The sequence below is a fragment of the Antechinus flavipes genome, chromosome 1 (genome assembly GCF_016432865.1).
Source record: "Antechinus flavipes isolate AdamAnt ecotype Samford, QLD, Australia chromosome 1, AdamAnt_v2, whole genome shotgun sequence".
NCBI classification, from domain to species: Eukaryota; Metazoa; Chordata; class Mammalia; order Dasyuromorphia; family Dasyuridae; genus Antechinus; species Antechinus flavipes.
Window position 1 is genome coordinate 265339083 of NC_067398.1, and position 21365 is coordinate 265360447.

General features: G+C 34.9%; 2 protein-coding genes across 2 annotated transcripts in view; both read left to right on the forward strand.

Moving 5' to 3' along the window:
- TMC7 (transmembrane channel like 7) overlaps nucleotides 1–12638 on the forward strand; it is a 62523-nt gene extending 49885 nt beyond the window's left edge. The window contains exons 12-16 of the mRNA XM_052001772.1: nucleotides 1475–1661; nucleotides 3602–3732; nucleotides 4890–5045; nucleotides 9927–10005; nucleotides 10473–12638. Of these exons, the coding sequence (XP_051857732.1) occupies nucleotides 1475–1661; nucleotides 3602–3732; nucleotides 4890–5045; nucleotides 9927–10005; nucleotides 10473–10547 (628 nt within the window). The 3' untranslated portion in view covers nucleotides 10548–12638. The remainder of the gene's footprint in view (nucleotides 1–1474; nucleotides 1662–3601; nucleotides 3733–4889; nucleotides 5046–9926; nucleotides 10006–10472) is intronic.
- A 1712-nt stretch (nucleotides 12639–14350) lies between these two features.
- Nucleotides 14351–21147, forward strand: COQ7 (coenzyme Q7, hydroxylase). Its single transcript, XM_052001781.1, has 6 exons — nucleotides 14351–14497; nucleotides 17318–17496; nucleotides 18604–18718; nucleotides 19344–19483; nucleotides 20550–20618; nucleotides 20959–21147. The coding sequence occupies exons 1-6, from the start codon at nucleotides 14422–14424 to the stop codon at nucleotides 21034–21036; spliced, it is 657 nt and encodes a 218-aa protein (XP_051857741.1). The 5' UTR covers nucleotides 14351–14421; the 3' UTR covers nucleotides 21037–21147.
- Nucleotides 21148–21365: the final 218 nt, after the last annotated feature.

The following is a 21365-nucleotide window of genomic DNA, read 5'->3' on the forward strand; positions in this document are numbered from 1 at the left end:
AAAAAAACAAATAGAAAGAGTTTTTACTTTGTGCCAAGAATGGTGCTATGTGCTGGGGATACAAATCAAAACACACTGGACAATCTCTGCTCTCAAGGAGCTTATATTCTAAAAAGTATAAAAAGGGGTAAGTGGGGCAATTCCCTTACAGGAGTGTGGAGAGGATCAAGAAATTCAGAGAAACCAAATACAATGATAAGGCAAAATATTAATTATCAAAGTCTTTAAAACTAATACAAATTTTCAGTAAGGCAACCTACAAACCTGGGAAGTGGAGGACAGAATGAGAAGTAGTAGTGTGGTGTGCCAGTTTAAGCAAACAACAGTTTGGAGAGAAGTGAGAAAAAGAGAAAATTATTGTTTGTTAATTAAATTTTTAAAAAGATAATTACCTTCATAATGTTTCCTCAATATCTGTAGATTTGTTCTCCAAGGAAATTCCTTATCCTTTAGCTATATTCATCCTAAAAGCCGAACTCTAGCTCAAGGGAAAGATCACTAGATTTGGAGTCAGGATTTCTGGTTTCTGGTTCTGTCACTTACTACCTGTGAGACTTGAAATTAAGTAAGCTTCAATGTTCCATCATTTGTGAAAGATAGATATAATGCCTTCCCCGACTTCTTCACAGATTTTTTGTGAGAATCAAGTCAGATGACATATAAAGTCCTTTTACAGCTGTAAAGCTCCCCTCTTTCTAACGCTCCCTTATGTACTTTCTTTCCCCATTAGAATGTAGGAAGTCTTTTGCCTCTTTTCAACTATTTTTAGTTGTTGCTGTTTGTTTGCTTGTTTTTTTTTTCCTTTTTCATTTCCCCCCATTTTGATCTGATTTAGAAAAAATATACATATTTAGCCTGTATTAAATTACTTGCTGTCTTAGGGGAAGGAGGAAGAGGAAGGAGAGAGAAAAATTTGGAATACAAGATTTTGCAAGGGTAGATGCTAAAAACTCTCTTTGCATGTATTTTGAAAAATAAGAAGTTATTAATATTTTTTTTAAAGAATATAAAGTCCTTAAGATGAGGGATTGGTTTGCTTGCAGCTGGATGGTAGATGATAAAGTTCTTCTCAGAGTAAGGAAGACCTGAGTTCAATTCCTGCTTGAGACAGTTAACAGCTGTGTGACTTTGGGCAATTCATTTAACTTCGATCTTATTTCCTCATTTGTAAAATAAATATAATTTACTAATTATAAATTAGTAAATATTAATTATAAATTATAATTGTTAATGTTAATAATATATTATAAATTAATTATAAATAAAAAATAAAATAAAATATATAATAGCACCTACTTCCCAGAAGAATTGTATTAAATGAAATTATATTTGTAAAGCATAATATATAGTATAGAGATTGGTACATAGTAGGTGCTAAGTAAATATTTCCTTCTTTCCTTGAATTTGTACGGGTAATACTTCACATAATGCTTGACACTCTATATCATCTTTTAATTATCACAATTGCTTTTAGATTATTGGTGACCCACTGTTCTTCTTGGAAGTTGATCAGGTACTGGGGTCAACAGGAATTTGCCATTCCAGATAATGTCCTGGGGATCGTTTATGCACAGACAATCTGCTGGATTGGATCCTTTTTCTCTCCCCTTCTTCCCGCAATTGCAACTGTGAAGTTCATTATCATCTTTTACGTGAAAGAGGTAATGGCAGAAATGAGAGGGACCTAAAAGTGATGTGCAAAGAAGCCTCCTGGTGCCAGGCCCTGTACTTGATACTAATGCTCGAAAGACAAAAATGTAGTTCCTCCTCTCAAATAATTCACATTTTTTGGGGAGAAGGGACAGACATCTATGTAAATTATACACATACATACACACACATCTATATGTATATGCATAGTATATAAAGTATTTACTTAGATGTGCTTTACTGTTTATCCCAATAAAACATAAAGTTTAATATATGTATATACACGTATATGCATATGTATATGTATATAAATAACTTATTATAGAGGGTACCTAATAGTGGAGGACTTAAGAAAGATCTGATGTAGAAGGTAACTCTTGAGATGAATTTTGAAGGAAATACCTAGTCATGGTGTTTATAGATAAGAGTCAAGCTGGCATAGTGGATAGGTGGTCATACTTTGATGTAGAAAAAGCACAAATTTTGCTTCTGATGACTACTAGCAAGTTTAACATTTCAAAGTCCCCAGGCAATTTTTAAGTTTCACAAGAATTTGGGTGGTTTGCATGAATGAGGGAGTTTCTATATTAAGAGTTCCATACACTGATAAAGAAGGTCTTTTGAGGTTTAGAAAAAAATCTTCATACTTCAAATTGGGAAGGATACATATCCTGGGGTTACACACAAATAAGCCCTCCCTTCTTTGTATTTCAGCAACTTTAGAAAATGAGCAGCTAATTTATGTTATGTTGGTACTTAATCAATTGGGCTAATGATTACCACTGTGATCAGATGATCTCTGCCTCAGTTAAAGTGAGAAATATCACCTGGAATCTGATTATCAATTTTTTTGCTTTCAGACATAGGAATAAGCTTTTCTTTCCTTTGGAGGAATTGAGTGCTTGAATAAAATTGGATTTGGAACTAGAAGAATTGGGTTCAAATCCCAACTTCTAGCTACTTACCACCTATGTGATCTTGGGCAAGTTATTTGAATGTAGTGAGGGTGAATTAGATGACCTGTAAGGTCCTGTCCAGTTCCAAATCTGTGATCATGATCAATTATGTTGTTATTGTGATTAATTAATACCTATGTGACTCATTAAATGATTTTGAGCAAATTATTTAACTTCTTTTTGCCTCAGTTTCCTCAATTGAAAGATCTGGATGATAATAGCATTTATATCACCAGGTTGCTGTGAGGATCAAACAAGATAAAAGTATTTTGTACAGTGTCTTGCACATAGCAAGTGCTTAATAAATGTTTATAGCCCTTATTCTATTAAATTGTAAGTTCCTTGAGGGCAGTAACTATCTTTTGCCTCTTTATATCCCTAAGCACTTAGCACAGTGCCTGGCATATGGTAGGTGCTTAATAAAATGTTAATTGAATTCCCTATTATGAAGGCACATGTTTCCATTATGTGAATTCCTTCCATCAATTGCAGATCATCAGAACATCATAATCTATAACTTGGTAGATAAATCCTATAGAATTGCTTGAAGTGTTGACTTGCGGAGGATCATAAAACTAGTAAGAATCAGAAGTAGAATTTGTAACTAGTCTTTCTGACCCTAAGCCTAGCATTCTAGATGTCACACCATATGCTGCTTTTTTTCTGAACAGCAGTTGTAAGGGTTGAACTTTTCAAGCAGAGGATTGAGTTGATCATGACCTTCTTGTGTCCTCAGGGATGATATTGGAAGCTTTCCTTTGGTGTCTTTAAGTAAGGTCTGATTCGTCCTTGAAAGTTAAAAATTATATAGAGCAGTGAGGAATGATGATGGGAACTAAGTGGGAGAATTTTACTAAAAAGAAATAACAATTGAGTAGGGAAGATGGAATGAAAAAAGGAAAAGTTTAACCTGTCATCCTTGTTTTTGCTTGAGATATTAGAAGGAATCTAAATTAGAGGTCTTTTTTTTTCTTCTTCTTTCCTCCTTTCCACAGATAAGCCTGATGCACACCTGTAGACCCTCTACAAGGCCTTTCAGAGCATCAAATTCTAATTTTTTCTTCTTGTTGGTGCTGTTAATCGGACTGACATTGGCTTTCATTCCACTGGGAATCAGCATGACACAGTAATCAATGACTTTAACTTATCAATTCCATAACACTTGAATAGATACTTTGGTTTGTGGACTGGGTTTTGTTTTCTTCTTTCAAGTTTGAAAAAGAAGTTTTAAATGATATCTGAGATCTTTCTTTGCCCAAACCAAAGTATTATTTTGCCTTTGTAGAAACTTATTAGAAAAGTAGATAAAGATTCAAGTTTTCAGCTTTTTGTTGACTTTTTATTTTTAAAGAGAAATTTTTAGTGAAGTCTTTTTTTTTTTTTTATGTAGCCTACATTTTCACTTATATTCTTACTCCTCCAAAGAACCATTCCATTTATCCAAAAACTTTTTTAAAAAAGTGGCTCCCCCACCACTGCCAAGTAGTAGAAGGCAAGTGTCTTCTCATATGTCTTCCTTGGGCTGAACTTATGTTTTCTAATTTTGCACCCCTTTATTTTCAGTTTATTTTATGTCAGTTTAGACAACCAGCATTAAACACCTGCTAAGTGCTGAATACTATGGTGAGTGCTGGGATTACAAAGAAAGACAAACCTTCCTTCCTCCTGCTCCTCCCACCCCGAAAACCCAGTTCCTGTTCCTAAGGAGCTCACAACATTTAAATAACTACACACAAACAAGCTATATGCAGGATAAATAGGAAATAAGAAAGGCAGGCACTAGAAAGATTGAAAAAGGCTTCTTGTAGAATGTTGGATTTTAGTTGGAATTTGAAGGAAGCCAGCAAAGTCAGGAAATGGGGCTGAAGCATGAGGGACAACCATTGAAAATTTTGAGTAGGGAGGTGGAATGGTGTGTCACTAGAAATAGAATATATTAATGAAGGGGACTAAAATGTAAAAGACTGTAAAGTAGAAGGGGCCAGGTTTTATAAATGACAAACATTTTATATTTGATCTAAAAAGATTAATAAAAATGAAAGTATTTTTTATTTGATCCTGAAGGTGATAGGGAGCCACTAGAGTTGATTAAATAATGAGAGATATGGTCAGTTTTGTTGTGGCTGTTCTTTCCATTTACATCATTGTAGTCATTGTATATATTGTTTTCTAAGCTGTGTTTACTTCACTTTGCCTCTCTTTGTATAAGTGTTTCCATGAAACTATTGACTTGAATGCTGATCTTTCAGCTGGTTGACATGAATGACTGGTCTGTTTTAACAGCATTCCATCTTCCAAGGCCTGTGGACCATTCACAAATTATAACACGTCCTGGGAAGTTGTCCCTAAGACCATAAGCACTTTTCCAAGTGCTTTGCAAACATTCATCAATAGCATCACTTCAGAAGCATTTGCTGTGCCTTTCTTTATTGTTATCTGGTGAGTAAAAGCCTGTGTATATTTACTGTTTATGTCAGTACGCAGATGTCAAGTTAAGCAGGGAAGAAGCATGGTGGGGTATTAAAGTTGTTGGAATGGAAGCGAAGAGACCACAGTTTAGTGGGAGCCATGCTGGATTCAGGAATAAGACCAATCCCACCCTGACCATTATTTGCTGTGGGAACTTGAATAAGGCACTTCTCTCTCAGTCTCAGTTTTCTAATCTGAAAAATAGTAATACCTGCCTCATATAGATGTTGTGAAAGTGTTTGTGAAATGCTTTGTGAACTATAAAACATGATAGAAATATAAAGCCAACTATTATTCGGAGTCATTTTACTTCATTGGATCCCAATTTCCTCACCTGAGAAATGGAGAGGTTTGTTTAGCTTTAAAATTTTGTGATTCAGTTTCTTGTACAGGAATGATAAATGCTTTTCATAATATCTACCCTTCTAGCTTGGAGTTGGATTCATTAATAATAAAAAGTAATGATAGCTAGTATTAGATAATGTTTTAAAAGTTTGCAGAGCACTTTATATGTTATTTTTCTTTATCTTTACAACAACCCTGTACTGTTGTTATTCCCACTTTATACATGAAGAAACTGAGGCTTGGAGAAGTTTGCTTAGGGTGACTAGTGTCTGAGAAAGCATTTAGACTCAAGTTTTTCTGAGTAGTTAGCACTCTATACACTATACTACTTACCTGCCTAGAATGGGAACATAGAGGAAGAAAGAAGATGTTTTTGGAGACTGTTGCAGTAATTCAGGGAGGACCTGTTGGCATCATGGTGATGAGGTTTGTATCTCCCAATTCCTGGTGGTGATGAGGTTAGTGGCAATAAGAAAGTTGTTAAAATCCCCTTTTGGTCGGCCTCAGGTTTAAAGTGAAAGAATTCACTTATCCCGAATTATTAATGGCAAAATGAAAGTTTATTGTTGGATAGAGACCGGCTTGCTAAGAGACTGACAAAAGGCAAAGTCCTATTAGGGAAGTGGAGGCTGACATTTAGAAGAGAATGCCTTGTCAACGGGTAGAGGGTCCTAGCAAATTGCTTGGGCTTCTATAAGTAGTGAGTTCAGAAACTACCCTTTTTAAGGAGTCTTAAGGCTTCAGGACTCAAATCCCCAAGCTTAGATGCTTATCAGTTTTCAGCCCAGATCTCTTATTGGAATTAACAACACTTCAAAGGGGTGATTTTTGACCAGGATTTCTAATTGAATCAAAGGCCCTGGCATCCTGGAAAGATAACTTATCTGGGGGGATATGCCTTCCCCAGGAAAGGCTGAGACTCCTAAAGAGGACACAGTTTCAGAGTTCTAATCTTAAAGGGAACAATTTCTCTCCCACTTCAATGGAAAGTGAGAAGGGGACATAAATTATGAATGTTGAGTCAGCAGGGCTTGGCAGTCGCCTGGGTGCAGGAGGTAACAAAAAAGGAAGGCAAAGGCAGTCAAGTCATGGTTAGACACATGGAGTCTGAATGAAAGGACATCACCTATGCCCTTGCCTATAATTTAATGTTGAATAGTGTAATGTCATTTTAGAGCTGCTGGCAATCAGAGAAATGGGGTGGGTTAAGTCAAGAAAAGCATTGTGAAACGGAGCCTTTGAAGTTTTGAAAAATAGGTGGGATGTATGAAGTCAGAAAAGAGCACATCTTCAATAAAAACAACAGCAGGGAATAGAATTGGGATTATGTTTAACATCTTTTGAAATGCCTAATTGGTGCAAGATAGTGCTAGGAATGCAAAGATATATGAGACTAGCTGTTATTTCTGAGTAATCTAACAATCTCAGATAATTGATGGTATCTAGTTAGCACAGGAGAGAGTGTGATAGACCTGGAGATAGGAAGACTAAGTTCAAATCTTGCCCCAGACACTAATCAGTTGTGTCACTCTGGGCAAGTCATTTAACCTTTGTCTGTTTCACCTATAAAAATGGAAATAATCATACTTTCCCAGAGTTGTTGTGAGGGTAAAATAATATTTGCAAAGTGCTATATAAATAATATCTATTATTATTATTAGTGTGACGTGTATGGGACAAAGAAAAATTAGCCTGATTAGATTGTGAAGTAGTGGGAAATTAGATTAAATGGATCAGGAAGGACTAGTAGCAGTACTTTATATTATATAAAATATATAACAAAAGATTTTGGCCAAGTAGCAGAATTTAGGCTCAATGTGACTGAATGTTGCTTAAAGAAAATGATCTATCATGTGCAAATTAGTAGATTTCAAACCAAGTACATAAGTTATTATGTTTAGATTATTTGCTCTTTTCAGAAGTGCAGTATGGCATAATTCCTCCTTCTTCCCTCCCTTCCTTTCTCCTTTCCTTCCCTTCCTTCTTCTCATCTTTCTTTCCTTCCTTCCTTTTTTCTTCTCATCTTTTCTTCCTTCCATTCTCTTTTGCACCTCTGAATCCTCCCAAGATATCCTGGGGGTTTACTGGCTAGATTAAGGACCAGGTCTTAAATCAAAACCATTTTGATTCTCACTGGCCACCTACAGGTCTTAGGCTAGGTTCCATTTGGACATTGTTTGGGTCCTGATTGACTCAAATTGAATGTAAATAGCAATCATTTTGTTTTAGCCAGAAACCCTCCTGGATTTATTTATTTAGAAAGGGGTGGGGGGAGATAGAGAACTAGGAGACAGGGAGGTTCTTTACTTCACTTGCTACCTAGCCTTAATCACTGAATAGGTGCAGTTCAGTCAAACTGAGACTTGCTGAAGACCTCAGCTTAAAAAGGTCAACATCTCCCATTTCATTCAGGGACGTCTTCAGTTGTCTTAATCTGTATCTGATCACTGGCCCCAGTAGGCTGTGGAGGGGAAAGTGAGACAGGTGACCTTGTACAGCCTTCCCTCACTCAAATCCAATTTACTTATATGTTAAGGCATTTCCTCCCTGATGTCATGGTCCTCTTTGAGAAGGAAGGTCAAACAACAGCAGCAGCTGGTTTCTCACAGCTAAGAAAACCTAGGTTCAAGTATCATCTCTGAATATAGTTGCCTGTGACTCTGAGCATTACATAATCTTTTAGTTCCCTGAGTCAATTGGCTGAAGACTTTCTTTCAGAAAAGGTGCCATCTACATTGATTAGAGCGAGCTTCTTCATTGTGAGTTTCCTATACCCATGAAATAATAGATCAGGATCAAGGAGGAAAAATCTTGTTCTCCATTAAGGTGACAGATAAATGAAGAGTTCACTGGACAGTCACATCATGAAGTCTTTCAAGGAAGAATATTTTTATTTATTAGTTGAATGTCTAATTCACTTATGGCTTGATGTGCAGGGTGGGACTTTATATAAAATATAAATTGTCATTTTTATTATATTAGCTCTGCCCACTTATGAACAATTAATATTTCTCCATTTATTTAAATTTAACTTTATTTATATGAAAGTGTTTTATAATTATGTTCAAATAGTTTCTGGGTTTGCATTGGAAGGTATTTTATACTGTCTATGGTTATTTTAAATGGAGTTGTCTCTTGTTATCTTTTCTTAAAAGGTTTTTTTGGTGATATATAGAAATGCTGAAGATTTATGTGGGTTTCTTTTATAACCTAAAATTATTGTTTCAACTAGCATCTCTAGGATTTTCCAAGTATTTCACATCACCTGCAAAAAGATAGTTTTATTACTTTATTGCCCATTCTGATACCCTCAATTTCTTTTTCTTTTATTATTACTATTGCCAATATTTGTAAGACAATATCAAATAATATTAGTAATAATAAGTATCCTTGTTTCACTCCTTATCTTATTGGAAAGATATCAAACTTGTCCCCATTAAAAATAATGCTTTCTAATGGTTTTAGGTAAATACTCCTTATCATTTTGAGAAAAAAATTATTTTTCTATGTGCTTTTTAATAGAAATAAGTATTGAATTTTGTCAAAAGCGTTTTCTGCATCTATTGCTATAATCACGATTTTTTGCATTATTGTTATTGATAAAATAAATTATGTGAGTTTTTCTTATGTTAAACTATTTCTGCTTTCCTGATATAAATCTTACTTGGTGACAACGTATGATCTTTGTGATATATTGTTATAGTTTTCTATTTTTTATGTAGGATTTTCACATCCACATTCCTTGGTGAAATTGGTCTGTAATTTTCTTGCTCTCTTTTTGCTCTTCCTGACTTAGGTATCAGCACCATATTTGTTTCATAAAAATAGTTCTATTACACTCCTTCTTTTTTTGCATATTATTCCAAATAATTTAATATTGGAATTAGTTAATCTTCAAATGTGTGGTAAAATTAATTTATAAATTCATCTCATCTTGATGCTTTTTTCTTAGGAAATTCATTTATGGCCTGTTTGATTACTTTTTTTCGTTTATTTAGATATTTTATTTCCTCTCCTCTTAATTGAGGCAGTTTATATAAATTGTTAAATGTATTGGCATGTAATTGGACAAAATAACTTCCAGCAACTTCTTTGATTTCATCTTCATTAGTGATATATTCACCCTTTACATTTTTGAGATTTGGTTTTCTTCTGGATTTAAATTTTTTTTTATTAACCAATTTATGTTTTGTTAGGTAGTGGTTGTTTTCTTATAAAACTGTTTTTTAATTCAATTGTTTTCTTATTTTCAATTTTATTAATGTCACATTTAATTTTTAGAATTTTCAATTTGATGTCTAATAGGGGAATTTTAATTTTTTCTTTTTTTCTAGTTTTTTAAAATTACATGCCCCATTCATTAGTCTGCTGTTTTTCTATTTTACTTAGATATAAGCATTTAGAGATATATTTTCCTCTGATTATTTCTTTTGCTATAAATGATATTTTTAAATCTTTAAACTCATTAGTATAGTTTTATTCCTGCTCCATCTCCTACTTTTGCAGCCTCATCATGTTTTATTTCATTGCCCTGGCTGGAGCACACAAGCGAGTCGTGGTTCAACTCAGACAGCAGTTGGCAATGGTAAGGTGACATCCAGAGTGAAATGATCGCAGAGGGCAGAGGCCTCAGCTTTTGCCCTATAGACTTTGTGAAACCTATAATTAAACCTGTAATTTTTCAAGGAAGAGGTGGAATGACTTTCTAGAAACTCTGCCTAGTGTACCCAGTATAATGGGGGGGAGGGGCTGTTTGTTTTTTGTACCAGTTTTTTTATCTGGACTAGGTAGGCGGTCGCAATCATGGTAGTTTTTAATCCAGTCTTCTATCCTGAGTCTGAATATGCTAAAGATATGTTACTTTTGGGACAGCTAGATGGTGCAATGGATAGAGCAATCAGACCTGACTTTGAATGTGGTCTCAGTCACTTAACACTTCCTAGCTGTTAATTACCAAATCCTATCCTGAATAGTTAAATCAGTTAATTGTATGGCAAATGTTGTAGTCTGCTAAAGAAAATTATGTCTCCAAATGTATTTGTTTGTTTTTAGGAAAGTCGAGACAAACGCTATCTAATTCGGAGACTTACAGAAGCTCAGGAAGAGATGCGGAACCGACCAAGCTGATTTTGAACACAATTTCTGTGTCTTTCAGGCTGACTGAACTACTACACTGAACTTTCAAAACTCATCTGTAGAATTTTGTACAAATAGTAAATGTATTTTTCTAGAGTTCAGGCATTTTCTGCACTGTGATGCTATTGTTGCTGCTGTAGTTTTGGATTTTATTATTGTTTACACAACCAATTTGTATTTGAGGATTTTGTAAACTATAATACCACTTTGGACTGAGTCTCTGCTTATAGAATCTCAGTGACTGAAAAATCTCTTAGTCTTAGACTAAGATTTTGGAAGGGAAGAGGGAACGAAGAGAAGCTCATCTTTTTTTTTTTTTTTAAGATAGTTTGAGAAATTTTGTTAAGTTAAATTTGAAGGCCATTAATTAATGAGACTGGACTAATATTAATGAGCCAGATTCCAATAGCATAAAATGAACAACTCTTTCTATGACATTTTTTTAACATGGGTTGCTTTGTAAAATAAGATAATCTCCTAAAGTATTATGTTGTTAGAGTTAGTGTATAGCTAACATTAAACTTTTAAATTTTAGTCTCAGTTTGGTAAGATCAGATATAGAAATGTTCATCATCTTCATGAGCAATCAATATTAGGCATATAAAGTTCCTGCCTGGCTTAAAATTATTTTTAAATATCGTAGATAAGACCAGCCATGCTTTCTGAACTTCTGTGGCAGTTAGAGGAGCCGAACAGAACATTGTTTCAGGAAAATAGGTGTCCTTTGAACTTTTACCTCCCTTTTAGGGCTGATCTGTGATTTCTGGGAATACCTATTACTTCCAAAAGTGGCAGAAGAAGAGTTTTTCTTGATTCCTTAAGGTCTATTTCCTTTTATGTTTTGTAGAGGACATTTCAAGCTTCGAAATGTTTTTAGAAGAATGTTTTAAGACTTTTTATATTCTTATTTAGCTATGAATAAGTGCTTTAGCATTATGCTCACACATTTTAATTCATGCTAAAACACTCTTACTCCAGATTGCAATATAACCTAAATCAGTTGCTCAGGACATTTTGAGATACAAAAGTTTTTAAAATGCACTCAACTAGATTTCTTAAGATGAAGTTAGCTTCCTTATAACACATACAAACCCATTTCAAAGTATTATTTGTCTGTTTATAATTTTTCTATGCATGTACATTTATTTAATGAAATGTAATAGGAAATAATTTATAACTCCTATTGTAGTAAAAACAAGTAATAGATGCCTTGAAAATGGCTAATATTTGGTAATAAAAGGTTATTTTTTAAGTTATTCCATGGTTTATCAACTAATATAATATTATCAAATAGGAGTATTAAGCCTAAATCTTTTTAATATATATGTAAATCTTATTTTCAAAAATGATTTTGATGATAGTTTTTTTTTTTTAAACTGGTTTTCTTCACTTTTAAATTCAAACACATTTTAGGGAGCAGCCTGAATTTCAGAGGCTCATGAAATTTTATGGAAATGATTGCTGATGCTGAGGAATATTGTTCAAGGATAATTTCTTCCTTTTATATAGGACTGATCTCATTTCTAGAAGCATTTTCCTGTGTTATGCCACAGAATGCCTTCCCTTTCTATGAGTTTAATCTGTCTTCTAATTCCACAAAGCTAGTTTATAATGAAAAGACTGAGTTGAGTTGCAACAGGGATTTGCAACTTTTATGATGACCATCAGAAGCAGATAATTTTCAGAGAGCATCTTTCTTAAAACTTTCAGCCTTGTATGTTCTTACTAATAGAGACTGCTTTTGAGTGTGGAGAGGTTCATTATCTTCATTGAAAAGATGAATTGTAAAACTTTCTGACCAATGTCAACATTATTAAACCTAATTCCTACAGTTCCTAACAAGTGTTTTGTTTTTTGCTCTTTATTAATGGAAACAAAGAATTACTATTACATATTTTTTCCACTCTTAAGATAAACTGTTGGTATATTATTAGCTGTAGTGAAATGCTGACTTTTGAATATATTACTTGGAACTTTTTTTTTGTCAAATTCTAACTTCTGGTTAGAGCTGTAGGATAAATAGAATAGTTCTCTGTTTAATATGTTTAAAACTATTAATTAAAACAAAATATTTAAAATCTTGGAATGATTTCATGTATGTTTGAATTCATGGGGTTCTTTTGTGAGCAAAAGGTCCCGGAAATCTATTAATTCTTAAAAGTTACTCTTTTGCCTTCTGGCTGAGATAGTAAGAAGAGAGTCTATTGTCATCTTCAAATGCGTGCTTTCCAATCATCAGCTAGAGATTTTTTGGGGGGCAGGGGTATGAGGGAATTGTTTTTCAATTCTGAAAATATCTGTTTATCCAAACCAACCAAATCACGTTTAAAGTTTGAGCCATCAAAGTACTTCTGGTTTCTTTTTCCAAAGAGAGAGAAATCTAGTCTTTATTTGGCACTCTTTCACAGAATGAAGTGTAGATTTTTGCTTAGGAATATCTTACCCTATTCATTCAACAAATATTTAGATGAGGCATTGTACTGAAGGAGTATGTGATCTCATAAAAGAAACTAAGTCCTGGAGTTTACATTTTACCGGAGGGAAGGTGTCACAAGTACAAAGAAAATATAAATGTAGGGTATGATGGTGGCAAGTATGGAACCAAAGTGCTCTTGGAAACAGAACAAAGTTACAGAGCAATTTATGATTTAATTTGCAAAGCTAGCATTTGCATATTAAACCAAATCACCTGACTCCTCAGAGATCAGAGAGTAGGAATGATTTATAGAAATGATTTTTATAACAAGGAGTAACTGGAAAAATTATGGAAACTTGTTTTGGACATAATTCTACTGGACAAAGCAAATCATCTGACTAGTTAGCTTCTTCCATATTAATACTGTGCTGGACATCTTTTCCTCTAGGTAGTACCTTTTGTAACTAGAAAGTGTACTGGGTATAAGAATTTGTGATCAATGGTTAGCGGTCATCTTCCCCTCCCCCTATCTTCGTTAGCAGAATTTAAATTTACTCAATTTATAGAGTTTAGCTAAAGAAAAATAAAAGGGGGCTTAATTTAACCTTTGGCTAACCTTTTTCCAGCTGCATGAAATGGGAAGGTGGCTTCTGGTCAACTTCCCTTTCTACTAAAAAGGGAGACTTAAACCTTTTGGGAAACCTTATAATGTTTTGATTGTTTTATTATTCTAATTATCTGCTTGCAATATGTTAATGATAAACTTCATTAATCTATAGGTAACAGACCAAAGAAACTATATTAATCTAGTTTAATTTAGGGCCAGTTCTTTCTTAAAAAAAAAAAAAAGGCTGATTTCTCTTTCACAGCGAAGTCATGTGATAATTCTTACAGTATAGCTGTTATTGTGCACAATAGTCTCTTGGTTTTGCTCACTTCAATCATCAGTTCATATATAGGTCTCCTTGGGTTATTCTGAAACCACGCCCTTTATTTCTTATAGCACAAATAGTGTTCCAGGATTACCACATACTATAACTTGTTCAGCCATTCCCCAGTTGTTAAGCATCCCCACATTTTCCAATTCTTTGCCACCACAAAAAGAGCTGCTATAAACATTTTTGGTACAAATAAATCTTTTCCCTTACAATGGTATTGCTGGATCAAAGAGTACGCGCAGCTTATTTAAAGCCCCTGTTATATAGTTATTTATGGTCAATACGAACCAGGGTCCTAGATCCTCTCAACCAATAAGAACCGTGAGTGCGACCACCTCGGAAGCAGACGAAAGTTTTCCCTCAATGGGAACCACAGCCCCACCCGAGCGCGCTGCAAGGACGGGCTGCGTCATAAGAATTCGCCACGGCGCGTCCTTCAGTGACGTCATCAAGATGCGCTAAGAGTCCTTTCACCTGCTTCTCCTCGGAGTAGTCAGCCAGGGTCTGGAAGATGGTGTGGTGCGCTGGGGCGGCTGCAGGTTCTCCGCTCTGGAGACTGTACTCCGTGGCTCGGAGGTTCCCGTCAGGTAAAAAGGGAGGAGCGGGGTCTCCGAGGGCAGGTCCCTAAAACAACTCGCTGGAAGTTCGGGCTACTGCATTATCTCTTTTTTACCGAGGAGACAGAGAGAATGCGTGATTTTGTCCAGGGTCACACAGAGTGTGAGATTCTGACCTTCCTAACTCCAAACCCAGTACTTAATTAACTGCTGGGCTGGCCGTACTTTTTATCACATGTGGGCACATTTACCAAAGAAATTCATTAATGGGAAGCAATGGGGTTAGGGACTGAAGTTGGGGTTTCATTGGTATGGAAAACTCCCAGGTAAGGTAATAGCTTTTTGTCCATGTTGGTCAGTGTTTTCCCTATAAATTACAAAGTTGTGTAGACTGTAGGAACCTGGCAAGTTTCAGGGACTTGCTGAGTAGTTACTTATGTGTCCGGTGAACGAACTTGAACTCGGGTCTTGATTCCAAGGATGGATGTCCATCAGTCCTGTAACTTGATGGGGAAAAAAAAGAAAAAATGCTTAAAAATAAGACTAGAAAATTATCTCTTGTGGGCTTGCGTTATCGCGCCTGGATATAGAAACTCCAAAATGTTCCCTCTTCATCAGAAACGAGCTTCTGCTAAGAACATGTTATATACCTGGCACTGTACTAGATACTTAAAATATATAAAAAGAAGACATGGCACTTTATGAAAGATTATGATGCTGAATCCATATGTACAGTAGATAGTAGGTAATTTCAATTTGTAAACATTGTTTTGCAGGGAATGGGTATAAAAGCAATTTAAAAAAAAAACCACAATAAATTGGTAAGAGGTAATCAAATTTTGTGACAAAATATTGTCTTGGAGGTAGGAAAGCGTAGAGTATGTTGCTGTTTTATGCATTTTTTATTTATTCGGTTGTGTTCAACTCTTTGTGACCCCATTTGAGGTTTTCTTGGCAAAGACGTTGGAGTGATTTGCCATTTCCTCCTGTATGAGGAAACCAGAGCCAGCAAGGTTAAGTGCCTTGGGCAACATCATCCAGCTAGTTTAAGTGTTTGAGGCTGGATTTGATTTCAATAAGGTAAGTGTTGCTGACTCCAGGCCCAGCATTTTTATCCAGTGTGTCACCTAGTTTCCTGTTTTGTGTGTGTGTGTACATACATTCACATACATATATGGTGTTTGTGTGACACGAGTGTATAGAGTACAAATAAATTTATATACCTATATTTATACATGCGTATGCATACACGTATATTGGTGTATAGGTATGTATATAATAGTTCAGCTTAGATGTTGTTTAGAAGGTAATATTGAAATGGACAAAGGACTGGCCTCCCCTTCCCTCCCTCAGTCTTAGGTCCTGGGGCTGGCAGAGAAGGGTCTACTCAGCTAGATTAGGGGACTTCTTTTGCACTTCAAAGTGCCAGATCAACAATGCTCCCCAGGATATCTGTTCCATGAGGGTGGTCACCCAATCCTGATCCCTATCTATGTTAAAACATCTGCCTTTGTATCTTTTGTCCTGTAAAGTTGAGTCGCTATTTAACATCAAAGGTGCCAGCCAGGGTGAACAAGAATGCTTATAAGACTGTCCCTACTTCAATGGGGCGCGGAACCATGCCAGAATTCTATTGGAGGTCCGTCCTGGCCATGCACACCATCTAGGCCAGTTCAATTTCCATTTCAATATGAGATAAAGCCAGAAAGGTCATGTAATTCCAGATTGTGGAATTTGAACTTTATTAAGGCAGCTAGATGGAGCAATAGATAATGTACTAGCCCTGAAGTCTAGGGGACCTGTGTTCAAAATCTGGTCTCAGACACTCCCTAGCTATGTGACTCTGGGCAAGTCACTTATCGCCAATTGTCTCTGTCAAAAAAAAAAAAAAAGGTCCTCTTTAGATAAGCAATGTGATAAATACTTGTTTGTGTTTGTTCCTCACCCCACCCCCCAAAGGATGCTGATATCAAGGAAGTGATGTCATGACTTGCAAGTGAATTTAATTTAAATGAGGAAGAGCTGTGCAAGGTCACCCGCATCACTTTCCCCTCCAGGGTCCAGTGGCTAGATATAGATCAAGATGATGGCCCCAGATGAAATGAGAGACTTTGCTCTTTTTAAGGTAAATTCTTCAACCGGTCTCAGTTTGACTGGGGCTACACCCATTCAGTGTTTTAGGCTAAGTAGCAACTAAGGCAAAGAATCTCTTCTTTCACTCAGTCCCCCCCACCCTCTACCAGGGGTCCTCAAACTTTTTAAATAGGGGCCAGTTCACTGTCCCTCAGACTGTTGGAGGGCCAGACTAGAGTAAAAACAAAAACTTTGTTTTGTGAGCCTTTAAATAAGAAACTTCATAGCCCTGGGTGAGAGGGATAATAGTCTTCAGCTTCCTCTTCTGGTCTGTAGGCCAGAACCTTTGAGGACCCTTGCTGGAAATAAATAAATGAATAAATCTGGGAGGGGAAGACTGGTTCCTGGCTAAAACTGAAATGATTGCTATTTACATTCAATCTGAGTCAATTAGCACCCAAATAATGACCTAATGGCTCTTGGTTTAGCATCTGTTGATGGCTAGACTTGAGAGAGATAAACCTGATTATACAAAGAGGTTGATTGAAAGGGACAGAAAGTAGAAATGATTTTATCTATTTGGAACCAATAGCCTTTGCACATGATGAGCTCCTTTAAGAGGGGACAATAGAGAGATGTGCATAGATTTGAGAGGAAACCAACAGGAAATTAAATACAAATAACAATAGTTACCTGATCTTTACAATTGGATCAGGAAATATCAAAATCACCTTTGTTATGACTTTACATTTTCACAAAGTACCACTTGTTTTATAGGTTATGGAAGAAATGCCAGCATCAGGTTTTGCAATACGCGAAGGACTTATAAAAATATCAACCATGCCACTGTAGATCGAATCATCCGGGTAGATCATGCGGGGGAATATGGAGCAAACCGCATATATGCTGGACAGATGGCTGTCCTTGGTAGAACAAGTATGGGACCAATTATTCAGGTCTGTATATGTGAATCTTTGCCCTTTATACTTTGTTCCATTGAAGTACTTACTTGATTCTAAGTCAATATATCATAATTATATTTTATAAATAATTCTAATTCTTAATCGTTTTCATTACCCCATTCACGTAGTATTTGAGAAAAACAATAACTTAGTATATAAGAAGGAGGGAGGAACTTTGTAAGTTTTTGTTCCTTTTGGTTCAAATATATTACCTTGTGTACCTTACTTTTGATTTTGTCATGTTCACTTGTCACTAGTGAGAGAGTCCAAGCTGAAAGCAAAAACTGATAAGCATTTGCCTTCCCTTGAGATTTTTATGAGAAGTATGAGATACTTTATTACATTTTAGCACCCTGACATATAGCAAATGGCTATACCTATTATTCTGACCTTTCAGATTTTAAAATAAGCAAAACAGATTTAATTTCTTTGTAATCTCATCAGGACATATTTTTCCCTTTTTCTAAACACTGTGATATTTCCAGAAAATTTTTAAGATGTAGTAAACTAATTTCAAAATTAATTAAATCTATTCTTGATGACAGTCTCTCCATTCTGAACTTCTTTTTTTGAATGATGTTTTTATACTTTAAAAGTGAGTGATTTAGGTTAAGTGCAGAAAAATTCAAGTGAGAGAGAAGAGGGAAATCTTTTCCTAGCATTTCTACCTTGATTTTCCAATAGCCTTTACCCATGATGAGCTCCTTTAAGAGGGGACAATAGAGAGATGTGCATAGATTTGAGAGGAAACCAACAGGAAATTAAATACAAATAACAATAGTTACCTGATCTTTACAATTGGATCAGGAAATATCAAAATCACCTTTGTTATAACTACATTTTCACAAAGTACCACATGTTTTATAGGTTATGGAAGAAATGCCAGCATCAGATTTTGCAATATGAGAATGACTTATAAAAATATCAACCATGCCACTGTAGATCGAATCATCTGGGTAGATCATGCGGGGGAATATGGAGCAAACCGTATATATGCTTTCATTGTATAGACTGAGAAAATGCAGTTTCTTTATACAGTATGATTTATGTTAAATGTGTCTATGGGTAGTTGGATTCTTTATTAATTTATTTCTCCTGCAGAAAATGTGGGATCAAGAAAAGGAACATTTGAAAAAATTTAATGAGTTGATGGTTACATTTAGAGTTCGCCCAACTATTCTCATGCCCTTGTGGAATGTAATGGGATTTGTTTTGGGTAAGTATCCACTTAAGTGAATTTCTTTTACTTAAAATAGACTAGGAATATGACTTCTTTTTTTTATTATTATTATAGCTTTTTATTTACAAATTATATGCATGGGTAATTTTACAGCATTGACAATTGCCAAACTCTTTGTTCCAATTTTTCCTCTCCCTCCTTCATCCCCTCCCCACCATGGCAGGTTGACCAATACATGTTAAATATGTTAAAAGTATAAATTAAATTGAATACAATATAAGTATACATGTCCTAACAGTTATTTTGCTGTACAAAAAGAATCGGACTTTGAAATAGTGTACTATTAGCCTGTGAAGGAAATCAAAAATGCAGGCGGCAAAAATAGAGGGATTGGGAATAATATGTAATGGTTCATAGTCATCTCCCAGAATTCTTTCACTGGGTGTAGCTACTGTTCTATTGGAACTGATTTGGTTCATCTCATTGCTGGAGATGGCCATGTCCATCAGAATTGATCATCATATAGTATTGTTATTGAAGTATATAATGATCTCCTGGTCTTGCTCATTTCACTCAGCATCAGTTCATGTAAGTCTCGCCAGGCCTTTTTGAAATCATCCTGCTGGTCAAGGAATATGACTTCTAATGTGGACAATTTCAGGTGCTGGAACAGCTTTGCTTGGAAAGGAAGGGGCAATGGCTTGCACAGTAGCTGTGGAAGAATCAATAGCACACCATTATAATAACCAGATTAGGACATTAATGGAAGAGGATGCAGAAAAGTATGAAGAACTCCTTCAGGTGCTTAGTTTTGTTTTGGAATTTGATTGGTTTAGAAAAGGGCTTATATAAAAAGTGGCATTAATTAAAAGTAAATTGTAACTTTAGAAATCATTGGGTTTTTTTTTTTTTTTTTTATGGGAAACTGAGGTCTAGATTTTTGAGTGACTTGCTGAAGGTCCCATTGATAGTAAATGACACTCTAGTCCAGAGTGCTTTCCACTGCATCACTGTAGGCAGATTCTGTACAAATCCTTTAACATAGGTCAAACAAAAGAATGAAGATAATCTGTTAGTCAATTTCCAAATAAATATATGGAATTGTCACCTTGGTCAACATATTTAGCATCCTTGTGGTATCAATCTTTTAAGATGTTTCTACTTTTATATCTATATATATCTATATATATATTTTAGAGATATCTAATTTCATGTGATCTACTTCTTAAAGCCAATTCAGTCTCAAGGTAAAAAGTGCCAACATCTTTGTAAAAGAAGTAGCTAAGAAGTGGTATGTTGCATTTTTATCCTTTTCCTGCTTTACTTGGGGATCTAATTCAAAAGAAAAAAAAATGAGTAAATTTATATCATTTATAGTTAGTCTTTGGCCCTTGCTTAATCTAATATACAGAACATCGGTAAAAGTAAATACATTCAATAACTACTCTTTATCCTTGAATGTAAGATGTGCCAAGAAAATTTAAAAGACATTTATACTGATGGTTTACAGTATCACATAAGATGATGTATGTGAAGTAAATGAAAAAGTACTATATAAAAATTAGTTATTGAATTAATTTTCTCATTGGCAAAGTGCTTTGTAGTGTACAAAGTAGTTTGTTTACAACAGTTCTGTGAGATTGTTAAGTAGTAATGTTATGTCCATGTTACAGATAAGGACACAATTTCAACAGATATTTGTCCCAAAGTCTTGCCAGCAGTTTTAGAAGCAGAGTTAGGATTTAAACTTAGTCTTTCTGAATTGGAATCCAGAATTCTTTCTGAGATTCTAGACTATTTAAAGACATGATTTGTATTTCTGTCCTAAATTGTGATCATTGTCTTGCCCTTATTTTTATTTAATCAGACAATTAAAAAATGTCGGGATGAGGAGCTAGAACACCATGACACAGGACTTGACCACGATGCAGAATTGGTAAGTACCTGTTATTTACTCTTTGTTTTTGGTGTCTTGACCACTGCTAGTTGGAAAGTAAAGTTTCCAGAGAAATTGGACTTCAAAGGGAAATTTTTGATATATTACTCACATAAATCATTTGAGGTTGGGAATCCTGTTTTTTGTTCATTCTTAATGTAATTCTTCCCAGTGGCCTTTGTTCCCCCAAGTATAAGAAATCATTCATTCTTATTTTACAAAGTTCTTACAGATTTGAAGTGAGTTATTTTTCACTTGCTAGTTTATTCTATATTTCTAACTATAATTGTGCATTAAGCAATTAATAAAATCAATCTCTTTTTTTTTTTTTTTTTTTTAGGCACCAGCATATAGCATTTTGAAAGGTGCTATTCAGGTTGGATGCAAAGCTGCAATATATTTGTCAGAACGAATTTAAAATAATTCTTTGTGACAATATGGAAAAGTTAAAGGAGTTATATTTGCACATGTGAACTTTATAATTATTGTAAATTTTGTTAATAAATTGGATAATTCTACTTTTAAAAAATCTTTGCCTTCCTTCATGTCATAAGATAACGTTCAGGTAAATGTATAGTTATTCTTACTTTGGTTTCATCTTTAATCATTAGATTTGAATGATCACCAACTAACAGAAATATTTAAAAGAACAGAATCAAAACTTCTTGGCATCATAATTTATAGCCATTTAAAAATAACATTTTTAAAATTTATGTGTCAAGACTTCAGCATTAAATTCTCTGTCAA

What these genes read in the sequence shown, in the direction of transcription:
- COQ7 (XM_052001781.1), top strand. Translation starts at nt 14,422, where the DNA reads ATGGTGTGGTGCGCTGGGGCGGCTGCAGGTTCTCCGCTCTGGAGACTG. An exon ending in AGTATGAAGAACTCCTTCAG is followed by an intron (nt 19,484 to 20,549) that starts GTGCTTAGTTTT and finishes TTATTTAATCAG; the next exon opens with ACAATTAAAAAATGTCGGGA. An exon ending in TTGACCACGATGCAGAATTG is followed by an intron (nt 20,619 to 20,958) that starts GTAAGTACCTGT and finishes TTTTTTTTTTAG; the next exon opens with GCACCAGCATATAGCATTTT.